This window comes from Sphaerodactylus townsendi, linkage group LG02 (assembly GCF_021028975.2).
Source record: "Sphaerodactylus townsendi isolate TG3544 linkage group LG02, MPM_Stown_v2.3, whole genome shotgun sequence".
NCBI classification, from domain to species: Eukaryota; Metazoa; Chordata; class Lepidosauria; order Squamata; family Sphaerodactylidae; genus Sphaerodactylus; species Sphaerodactylus townsendi.
In genome coordinates, this window is record NC_059426.1 from 171,183,676 (window position 1) to 171,195,993 (window position 12,318).

General features: G+C 46.0%; 1 protein-coding gene across 10 annotated transcripts in view; it reads right to left on the minus strand.

The window, feature by feature from the left end:
* SLC38A6 (solute carrier family 38 member 6) overlaps positions 1-12,318 on the minus strand; it is a 100,690-nt gene that overhangs the window by 73,930 nt on the left and 14,442 nt on the right. For all 10 annotated transcript variants that reach the window (XR_007243603.1, XR_007243605.1, XR_007243604.1 and 7 more), the window contains one exon: positions 10,043-10,082. Coding sequence is in view for 4 of the 10 variants with exons in the window: in XM_048485831.1 (XP_048341788.1) it covers positions 10,043-10,082 (40 nt within the window). In the remaining 6 variants the exon portion in view is untranslated. The remainder of the gene's footprint in view (positions 1-10,042; positions 10,083-12,318) is intronic.

The window sequence follows — 12,318 nt, forward strand, 5'->3', positions numbered from 1 at the left end:
AATGTGGAACAGTGGTTAAGAGCAGGAGGACTCCCATCTGGAGATCTGGGTTTGATTCCCCGCTCCTCCGCATGAGCAGCGGACTCTAATCTGGGCAACTGGATTTGTTCCCCCACTCCTGCACATGAAGCCTACTGGGTGACCTTGGGGGTAGTCACAGTTCTCTCAGGACTCTCTCAGCCTCACATGCCTCATCAGGTGTCAGCTGTGGGGAGAGGAAGAGAAAGGAGCTTGAAAGCTACTTGGAGTTCTCCTTGTAGGAGAGAAAGGTGGGGTATAAATCCAAACTCCTTTTCTTCTCTGCATATTTTTGAAACTAAAATAGACTGAGCTTCCCCCAGATGGGTACATCCACTTTTCCCCAAAGCACGGGCAAATCCTGCTTATAAACAGACTTTCTACTCACTATAAACAAAAGTCTCCAAGTAAAAACAGGTCATACAAATCACAGGCTGATCACTGGCACTCTGGTGTGTAGTAGGACCGGAAGCATGTCAGAGCAAGAAATCTTGTCCTGATGAGCTTCCTCCTTGCAAGAAGAAGAGGAGGAGGAGGAGTTTGGCTTTATACCCCACCCATCTCTCCTGTAAGGAGACTCAAGGTGGCTTACAAGATCCTTTCCCTTCCTCTCCCCACAACAGACCCCTTGTGAGGGAGGTGGAGTTGAGAGAGTCCTGAGAGAACTGTGTCTAGCCCAAGGTCACCCAGCAGGAATGTAGGAGAGCGGAAACACATCTGGTTCACCAGATAAGCCTCTGCCACTCAGGTGGAGGAGTGGGGAATCAAACCCGGTTCTCCAGATTAGAATCCACCTGCTCTTAACCACGACATCACACTGGCAAGATTTCTTGTCCCAACATGCTTCCTCTTGCCCTGCGTGTGCTCCTTACTCTCCACGGGAAAGCGAGAGAGCTTCCGGCGTGACTTTTCAGGCCAAAGCTGGGCAAGGATAGGCGACAGACTGCAACGCATAACAAGGCCATAGGCAGGTAACATCTGCCTTTGGAACTGCAGACTATTTTAAAACCCAGCGCAAGAAGAAGGACAACTTGAGCTAATGGTTTGAGAACGGTCCATTGGTATACTTACCCTGAAGGGGCCTTCTCCTGGTGGGCGACGAGGGCATCCTGATTGGGTGATTCCCAACTCATTCTCAGGGAGGCAGGACTGAATTTGTTGCCACTTCCTGTGGAAGGCTTGGTCACCCATCTTAGACCAGTATTCTTCCTGCCTCATTAGAGGGAGCAGGTCTTGTGCCTCCAGGAGAAGCGCTTGACAGTTCGCCATCCAGCTTGAAACTTCTCTTGAAACAATTATGTTTATGTGACTTCCTACAAGAATATTCCTCCAACATAACCACAAGCCTTTGAAGTCTGTATTTGAGGTCGGATTTTACCCGGAGGACTGACCAACTTGGCGTTTTTTTGTTATTATCACTCCATTGTATGTTGTCGGGTAACACTGAGTGTGCATTTGAAATTGCATTCCATTATTCAATTAATTTTGTCACGGAAAGCACGGTGGTGCATGTTGCCGGAGTTTCATGTTTACGAACCTATAATCATAACACACTGTTCTTGGATGCTGTGATTGATGCGTTACAGGTGAGCCTATATTTAGTGCACATTCCTTGTGTTGCAATGTTAGAACCGAACGGCGTCTGCTCTTCGCACTGGCAACCGCCACATAATTACAGCGAAGGAGGGAGACGAATTTTCAAGGGAATCCGCCCAGCGTTACTTAAGAGTAATTGGCAATCCAATCCTCATTAGACTCCAAAGTCAAATGATAAAATATTGTTACAATATAATAACCCAATTAGGGTAAGAGGTGGGGAAAAAATGAACGTGTCCGTGACCTTTCTAGAGACTTGGGGAGGATTCAAAGAAATTCTAAACCCAGGATTGCAACCACTGAGGATCCATAATTCAGAATTTTCAATCATATAAATAGTTGCTGACTACTGATCCTTAAGAGCATTTTTTAAAAGTTCGAGGATTAGCTAGAAAATGCTCAAATCCCTCCATAAAATGAGACAGCAAGAAAAACTGATAGATACAGCCCACGACTGTTTCAAGTTTTCTACCTGAAAAGATGTAAAATAAGCAAGAATAAGATGGAATTTGACTTAATTGAATGGAATGCATAAGGAACAAATAGGAGGATTGTATAGATTCTTCAACAACTTACAAAATAAGAGGTACAAGTATAAAAACGCATAGGGATAGAGAGCTAATTTTGCAGAATGAGCGGGATGAGGGTTGGGATAACATCAACAAGAATGTGATGTATTTATTGTATTTATTGTATTTATTATATTTATTATATTTATTATATTATTTCTTTATAATTATTTATTATAATATATTATATTATTTCTAGTCAGCCTTTCTTGCTGAGACTCAAGGAGGATTAAACAGCGCAAATCAGAGTAGTCAACAGGATGGCTAGCTCTCAATAATAACAAAATGGGGGTGTTCTGCCCCAACTGGAGTCTCCAAGTTGACTTTGAAGGAAGGCTTACTTGGGGATGGGTGGATGCATGGACAGACAGACAGACAGACAGACAGGCAGGCAGGCAGGCAGGCAGGCAGGCAGGCAGGCAGGCAGGCAGGCAGGCAGGCAGGCAGGCAGGCAGGCAGGCAGGCAGGCAGGCAGGCAGGCAGGCAGGCAGGCAGGCAGGCAGGCAGGCAGGCAGGCAGGCAGCTAGATAGGTCGGCTGGCCGGCAGGCAGGCAGGCAGGCAGGCAGGCAGGCAGCTAGATAGGTCGGCTGGCCGGCAGGTAGGCAGGGAAATATTTACAAACAACAATTCTATTGGTATCCTTTCAGGTTACAAAACATTTGTGGTTCTGCTACAGTTGGCAGTGTCAAACCTTAAAAGCATATATAATATATGTATTCTGTAATTGCCCAGTTGCAATTCCCTTTTTGGAACACTTTTCATCCATAATTAGAGAAAAGACAAGCTACGTAATCCAAAGAGATCTAAAATCTGTGCTGAAGCAAATGACATAGATGTAGTTGAATGAATGAGTGAACGAATGAATGAAGCGTTTAAAAAACCCCCAATCTGCAAACGCTAATTGTTTAATTTTTATATTTTTTTTGGAAAAAAAACCCCTTTACTTTTCTTTAAAACAAAAGGCTTAAGAAAACATCACAGCCAGTTTCCCAAATCATCAAAATAAAGTGTAATTGGTCTTAAAGGGTCTGAACTGTTTGATTAAGACTGAACACAGGCAAACCTGCCCTCAATTAAAGCTGAGCTGGAAATCCTCAATTTAAGACAATAAGGGCAATTAGCTTTCAGGCCAAACGCAAGCAGACTGCGAAGGGGCAAGCGCTCAAATTAAGTCTAAATCTCTCGGTAAACATTCCACCTGCTGGTAGAAAATACAGAAGCCACTTAAAAGATTAATTTAGGCAGCTCCTCACCCAGAAACGGATGCCCCGGGGGCAGGAAAATGCTACTTTTAGGTGTCTGTTGACTTCATAAAACAGGGCATGCAGAGTTGGGCACTCGGATGACAGAAGTTAAGTTTTTCTCTTCCCTTGCTTTTGATGACTTTATGATTCCTTGGGGATTAGCACTTTTCATAACCTACACAAATGTACCCCCACCCCTATTTTGATAACACAATCCCTGGGATTCGTTTGCTGTCAAAGGTCCCTAGATCTGCACCACTTAAAATGTAAAGAATTAGTCCAGTATTGAGGCCCAGCAATGCCCCACATGCTACTGGCCAAATTCCTACCCTCTTCTGCCAAACACAACAACAATTTATTGTCGAAGGCTTTCATGGCCGGAATCACTGGGGTGCTGTGTGGTTTCCAGGCTGTATGGCCGTGTTCTAGCAGCATTCTCTCCTGACGTTTTGCCTGCATCTGTGGCTGGCATCTTCAGAGACTTCTTTGTGACTCACATACAGACTTCTTTGTGACTCACATACCAGGCTACTCCATTCAGAGGGCCTCACCTTTTGACCCCACAGTACATATACTCCACTTGCTTTCCATTCCTACTATCAGATCCTCTGAAGATGCCAGCCACAGATGCAGCCGAAACGTCAGGAGAGAATGCTGCTAGAACACGGCCATACAGCCCGGAAACCACACAGCACCCCACAACAACAATTGGTGGATGTGGGTTTTCCGGGCTGTGTAGCAGTGGTGTGGTAGCTTTATCTGCCAAACGTTTCACCTGCATCTATGGCGGGTGTCTTCAGAGGCACATGACGGTAAGATGTGTTTCTCTCCTGTGAAGATGCCCGCCATAGATGCAGGCGAAATGCAGAGGCGTATCGAGGGGAAATGTAGCCCAGTGCAAAATCTGAGTTTTCTGCCCCTCCTCCCCATATGTGCAGCCACCCTCCCCCACCACAACCAAATGACATTTTTTTTGCACCAGGCCTTGAAGTCAGTGTATGGACCCAGGGGGAAAAAGGAGGGGGGGTGGGGGGGAGGGGTGATGTTCTGTTCCCAAGTGACTAAATGGCTGCAGCCCAGAGACATTTGACCCCATATATCCCCCTGAGTGGTACGCCCTGGCGAAACGTTAAGGAGCTAAAACTGCCACACCAGGGCCACACAGCCCAGAAAACCCACAACAGCCAGTTGATTCCAGCCCTGAAAGCCTTTGCATACATTGTTGCTAAGATTTTTCTTTTTCTGGTCAGGATTCCCTTTCTCCTTTCTTGTTCCGGTTGCTTTCCGGGGACAATTACAAAAATCATCTGTCAACCTCAACTGTCAGCTTATTTTCGAGAGCGGATTTCAAACAAGGTTATATTCCAAGCGACCAGCAGATGGCAAGGTGAGAGTGCTACAGAGCACATCTAGTCCCTGATTATTATTATTTTTTAACTCCCAAACAGGAGAGCTACATCCTATTTAAAAGCAAACACATAAGGCACACACCCAATTTCCAATCCAAATCACCTCTTGATGATCATGCGTAGAAGGAATCTCGAAAAGGGGAACAGAATAACAGGTCCGGGGCCACACCTTAAATCTGCAAGATTTTACTATTTGATGAGAGGTGGAAACTTTGCTTCTTATATGAAGTTGAATCGATTGTGTAAAAAGAACAACTCGAAGAAGAAGAGTTGGATTTATATCCCCCTTTTCTCTCCTGTAGGAGACTCAAAGGGGCTCACAATCTCCTTGCCCTTTCCCCCCCTCACAACAAACACCCTGTGAGGTGGGTGGGGCTAAGAGAGCTCCGAGAAGCTGTGACTAGCCCAAGGTCACCCAGCTGGCGTGTGTGGGAGTGCACAGGCTAATCTGAATTCCCCAGATAAGCCTCCACAGCTCAAGCGGCAGAGCAGGGAATCAAACCCGGTTCCTCCAGATTAGAATGCACCTGCTCTTAACCACTACGCCCTCCCATCTCTTGAGGATTATTAATTTGAGGATTATTATTAACTTGAGGATTATTAATTTGATAATGATTAAAATACAAGAGACTGACAAGCAAAGGCGATTTAGAGCAGGCCGACAGAAGAGAGTGATTTTAAGATTTCATGGCAGTTTCTCTGATAATATTAGAATGTCCCATTGGGATCCATTATGTTGTGATTTTATTAATGCGGTCTTGGGTAGATGTACCACGTTTATTTGGGGGTCCGTTTCTATCTGGTTTGAATTCTTTTCGGGTTTGTTTCCTTTTTGCTATGCCTATCAAACATATTTTTAAAAATTAATAAACAATTCTTCTAAAAAGATCTTATGGATTTTACAGATTCAGTTTTGATACGCCCAATGATTGTTCGAAATGTTTAATTTTTTTTAAAGTGCGTTTTTGCTTAGCAGCTCAGTTTAACCTTGCGCTAATTCACAGCAGACGATCTTCCTAGTTGTCCGCCAAAGAATTAGAAGGCAAACAAAACGTCCATCTGTCTTTATAGAGGGGGCATCGCCACTTTCAGCTCACAATACGTTCATTCTCCCTATTTTAAGAACACCAAATTACCTAGCCGCGCACTTTAGACTCACTTTGGGATAACAGAGATTTACTGTTGAATCAGGTTTCTTTTAATAGTTTCGCTGGTGCCAACAAGATTTTATCCCTTGCCAATGAGGCGGCTGTTACTAAACAGAACGTGATAAGCGACACGGGTCTCTAAGACTTTTTCCTACTCGTGAAAGCAGAGAGCGTTCGATTCCAAACCCAGCTGGCTCGCAAAAAGATGTGCTTCTGTTAAAAAAATTAATAAATAAAAGCCGCCCGGACTGCCTTTTGTATTTTTTTTCATCCTGAAATTTCTTCACAAGGCAACAGATATTCATATTTCATGACCTACATGCAAACACCTTGTAGGAAATCATTTTATGCTGGTCTCAATGGATCCCACATAACTTTGCAGATGGTCCGATCCCCCTCCCATCTCTTGGGGGAAACATCACAGGCGTTTTCCATCGTAAGGAAATAAAAAGAATTTTTAAAGTGTGTTAACTGCTATGAATGACAACATGCAAGCTTCAATGAAGAAATCTTCGGGGTTTGGGGATTTGTCGGGCCTTCAACACCTGCAAAGCAGCTCAGCTTTCCTAAGAAGGCAAGAAGAGTCCTGCCGGTTCAGACCAAAGGTCCATCTAGTCCAGCATCCTGACTTACACAGTGGCCAACCAGTTCCTCCGGAGGGCCAACAACAGGGCACAGAGACCAAGTTAGAACATCAGAAAAACCCTGCTGGAGATAAATACTGTTTCCAAATACTGTGGAACTATAGAAACCAGAGCAGTGCCTTAGGTTTAAACCAGGGGTCTTCAAACTATGGCCCTCCAGATGTTCATGGACTACAATTCCTATCAGCCCCTGCCAGCATGGCCAAGTGGCAGGGCTCATGGGAATTGTAGTCTATGAACATCTGGAGGGCCATAGTTTGAAGACCCCTGGTTTAAACAAAAAATGTATTTTTGTATGATAGCTCTTCCATTCTGGCAGAGACAATCTAATAAGCATGATGCTGATGTTTTTCTGTCCAAACTGTTGCCTGTTGAATGCTTTCTTTAAAGCAGTGGTGGGATCCAAAATTTTTAGTAACAGGTTCCCATGGCGGTGGGATTCAAACAGTGGCGTAGCGCCAATGGGGTTGGGCGGGGCATGACGGGGACGTGGCCGGGCATTCTGGGGGCGGGGCATTAATAATTTCTCTGTTACTGTAAAAAACTCTTACTGTAAACAAAAAAGTTCCTAATTTCCAGCTGGTATCTTTCTGTCCATCATTTAAACTCATTATAGCAAGTCCTATCGTCTACTGCCAACAGAAACAACTACTTCTCCTTTAATTGACAGCCTGTCTAATACTTAATACTTTCAAATACTTCATTTTGTTTCTAGAAATCAAAAGAAGGATACTTTCCTTAAACAAGGAACTTTACCATATTTCTAAAACATGTTTTTAAAACAGCCCAACAGGGAGAATTATCCCCTTTTCTACCTTCGCTAACCAGCCACATAGGAAACAACAGGACTTTATGATTTTTGGACCGAATGGAATTTCTAACGGAAAAGCAGACCCAATTAGTAACCCCCTCTCGGCACACACAAATAATTAGCAACCCACTCTCGGGAACTGGTGAGAACCTGCTGGATCCCACCTCTGCTTTAAAGCTGTATGTATGTACATATGCACTGTTAAATAAACTTTGCAAATTGAAAGGTGGAAGAAGAAGAAGAAGAGGAGGAGGAGGAGGAAGAGGAGGAGTCCTGCTGGATTAGACCAGGGTCCATCCCATCCAGCAACCTGCCTCACAGTGGCCAACCAGTTACTTAGATGGAAATAACATTAGATTTTAGAACACCAGAAGAGGTCTGCTGGCTGAGACCACGGGTCCATCAAGTCCAGCATCTCCTCTCACTCAGTGGCCAACCAGTTCCTCTGAAGGGTCAACAACACGGCCCAGAGGCTGAGGTCTTCCCTCTGACATTGCCCCCCTGGCACGGGGATTCTTGTAAATCCCAGAACAACTCTTGAAACAAAAATAACTAGATGCCATAAAGTTGCAGTTGACTTATGGTGACCCTTCATAGGGTTTTCAAGGCAACAGATGAGCGGAGGTGACCTGCCATTGCCTGCCTCCGTGTAGCAAACCCTGGACTTACTTGGCGGTGTCCTATCCAAGTACGAGCCTGAGCAGACCCTGCTTAGCTTTCAAGTTCTGATGAGATTGGGCTAGTTAGAGTTAGTCAGGCACCTGATGGCTCAGTGGTTAAGATCAGCGGACACGAATCTGGAGAATCGGGTTCAATTCCCCACTCTTCCGCATGAGCAGCAGACTTGACTCTGAAGAACCGGGTTTGATTCCCTGCTCCTCCACATGAAGCCTGCTGGGTGACCTTGGGACAGACCTAGTTTTCTCAGAACTCTCTCAGCCCCGCCTACCTCACAAGGTGGCTGTTGTGAGGAGGGAAAGGGAAGGAGTTGGTAAGCTGCGTTGAGACTCCTTAAAGGTAAAGAGAAACCTGGTAAAGAGTATAAACAGTATACCTGGTAAAGGTAAAGAGTATAAAAACCAACTCTCCTACTTTTCCTACTTCTTCTCCCGGGTAAAGCAAAACGGATCTCCTTTTCTATAGAGTTTAATTCTGCCGTAAGGGGTAGGTGGGCAAAATAGCTTCCCGTTCTTGAAGAGAAGCAAATATTTATTTATTTATTTATTTATTCATTCATTCATTCATTCATTCATTCATTCATTCATTCATTCATTCATTCTTTGGATTTTTATACCGCCCTATCCCCAAGGGGCTCCGGGCGGTGTACAACAAATAAACATAATGCAGTCATAAAATACTAAAACCTTTAAAAGCAGCGATAACAATAAAAACTGAATATAGTAAATATAATAAATAGAGGTGCGAGTGGCATCCGACAACCCCATTTTCAAATCTTCTCCCAAAGGGGGAGGGTCGGCAGGTCCCGTTAGATGCCAGAGGCCCAGGTGTAAAAGGGCCAAAAAGAGGGGAGGGGGCACCATCAGCGGCCGGATCCAAATATGCCCACGGAAAGGCCCTACAGAGGGGACTGGGTGGTTTCCATCCAAAGAACCAGGGCTATTTAAAAGCTTGGAATAATTATTTTTCCAACCACAAAAAGCGGCCCCTTGACTTCATCAGAAACGAGAATTTTTTGGCAGATCCGTCCCAGGTTTCTGACAGCTAGGCTTATTACAAAGGATGGAATAAGTAGTTTGATAACACCCAATTCACAATAGTCCAGGCCTCGAGGGCTGCTCGGCGGAGTTTTATTAAAACTGACATACATAGGAGGTTATGAACTGTGAAGAGGAGGAGGAGGAGGAGGAAATCGGACTCAAATTTCCTCGAACCACCACACGCCTGTACGTGGCCCCAGCTCCGTCTGACCCTTCACAGCATACCTTCAGCTTGTTTCATGGCATTTAGTCCGGCCGAAGAGGAAAGGAAATTAAAAAATTTGTTCATCATTACGTAATACCACCCCGCACCAATACGAATAAATAAACCCTAGTCCTCTGAATTAGTGTGTTCACACTCAGGTCTGGAGTTAATCCCGGGGGTTTGCTACACTTTTGAATTTAACTTTTTATTTTTTTAATTCCAAGGGCCAGAACATTGAACTACAAACACAGACGGCCAAGTTCCAAGTATGCCGAGGAGAATTGTCAGAAGCGCCTCGGATTTATGCAATCACAATAATGTACGTCACTCAGCACCTAAGAACATAAGAACAAGCCAGCCGGATCAGATCAGAGTCCATCTAGTCCAGCTCTCTGCTACTCGCAGTGGCCCACCAGGTGCCTTTGGGAGCTCACATGCAGGATGTGAAAGCAAGGGCCTTCTGCGGCTGTTGCTCCTGATCACCTGGTCTGTTAAGGCATTTGCAATCTCAGATCAAAGAGGATCAAGATTGGTAGCCATATCCAGGGGTGGCCAACTCTCCAGGGGTGGCCAACTATGGCGCCCCAGATGTTCATGGACTACAATTCCCATCACCCTCCGTCAGCACAGCCACTACACCACGCTGGCTCACAACTACTTGAATTCTGGAATCTCTTACCACCAATGTTCTGAATGATGATGGTGCTGGCCACAAGGACCTGTCGAAAGAAAAGAGAACCGGGTTAGGAATGTCACTCTCACCTAGGATTCCCAAATCTTCAGATGGGGCCTGGAGCTTTCCCAGAATTTCAGCATATCTCCAAATTATAGAAACTGGTTCCCCTGGAGAAAATGGCTGCTTTGGAGGGCGGAGTCCTGCTGAGGCCCCGCCCCCCTCCAAATCCACCCCTCCCCAGGTTCCGCCCCCATATCTCCAGGAGTTCCCCAACCTGGAGCTGGCAACCATACAGTTTCTGGCAACCCTAAGTTGCATCTTTAAAAAAAAAAAAGAGAGGCAGAACTGATTAAACAAACCCTAAAAGGGAAGCGAGCCGCTGAATTCTTCAGGGTACGTGACAGTAGTGAGCAGGAGCAGCAGTGGCGTAGGAGGTTAAGAGCTCGTATATCTAATCTGGAGGAACCGGGTTTGATTCCCCGCTCTGCCGCCTGAGCTGTGGAGGCTTATCTGGGGAATTCAGATTAGCCTGTACACTCCCACACACGCCAGCTGGGTGACCTTGGGCTAGTCACAGCTTCTCGGAGCTCTCTCAGCCCCACCCACCTCACAGGGTGTTTGTTGTGAGGGGGGAAGGGCAAGGAGATTGTGAGCCCCTTTGAGTCTCCTGCAGGAGAGAAAGGGGGGATATAAATCCAAACTCTTCAGTAAAGAGCACCTTAAAAGCATACTATTCCTATAGCCGCTATTTTGTTATTTTTAAAAAAATAGAATTTAAAATCCCAGATGGAAGAAAGAAAATCCCAGACGAAACCTGCGCCCACACGGGCTCCATTTTACCAGGGACTTTTCTGCAACCGCGGGAGCACAATCTCAGGTGAAATAACACCCGCCCACCACCCTCTCAGCAACTAAAGTGGACGGACAACCCTCAGGTTCATTAAAACGATGTGCAGATTTCCTGCGCGCAACCGAAGAATGCAAATTAGCTATAGCCCTACACCTCTTGAGAGGTTTCCGACTTGGCCCTTCCTGACAAGTATAGAGCTCTGTGAATCTTGGAGAAGCAGCTCTTTTGTGAGCAAAGGGAACACGGGCATGTCTCAAGATAGGCAGGGCTTCCCCTCCATGGGGGGGGGAGGAGGAGGAGAAGGAGGAGGAGGAGGAGGAGAAGGAGGAAGAAGAAGAAGAAGAAGAAGAAGGAGGAGGAGGAGGAGGAGTAGTTTGGATTTATACCCCACCTTTCTCTCCTGTAAGGAAACTCAAGGTGGCTTACCAGCTCCTTTCCCGTCCTCTCCCCACAACAGACACTGTGCAAAGTAGGTGGGGCTGAGAGAGTTCCCAAGAACTGTGACTAGTAGCCCAAGGTCACCCTGCAGGAATGTAGGAGTGCGGAAACACATCTGGTTCACCAGATAAGCCTCTGCCACTCAGGTGGAGGGGTGGGGAATCAAACCCGGTTCTCCAGATTAGAGTGCACCTGCTCTTGACCACTACATCATGCTGGCTCTCCATGTGCACACTGCAGAACGCCATGTGCACACTGGAGCCTGGCAGAGATTTAGACTTCCTACCACCATCAATATCTTTATGGAACTATGTCTGACTTACAGCGACCCTGAGGGGTTTGCAAGACAGAAGGCCAACGGAGATGGTTTGCCATTGCCTGCTTTTTGGCAGCAATGCAAGACTTCCTATCTGTTCTCCCGTCCAAGTACTAATTGGGGCCAACCTTGCTCAGCTTCCAAGATCTGGGAAGATCGGGCGGCCTGGACCATCCAAATCAGGGCACTGGAACTATAACAATAACTATGGGTCATCAAGTCGCAACCGACTCATAGCAAACCCAGGACTGTGTTTTCAAGGCAAGAGATGAGCACAGGTAGTTTGCCGTTGCCTTCCTCTGAATAGCAACCCAAGTCTTCGAAAGCCAGCGTAGCGCATTGGTTCAGAGAAGAAGAGTTTGGATTTATACCCCACCCTTCTCTCCTGTAAGGAGACTCAAGGTGGCTTACAAGCTCTTTTCCCTTCCTCTCTCCACAACAGACACCATGTGAGGTGGGTGAGGCTGAGAGAGTTCAGAGAGAACTGTGGCCAGCCCAAGGTCACACAGCAGGAATGTAGGAGTGCGGAAACACATCTGGTTCACCAGATAAGCCTCTGCCACTCAGGTGGAGGAGTGGGGAATCAAACCCGGTTTTCCAGATTAGAATCCACCTGCTCTTAACCACTTCACCATGCTGAGCAGGTGGACTCTAACCTGGAGAACCGGGTTTAAT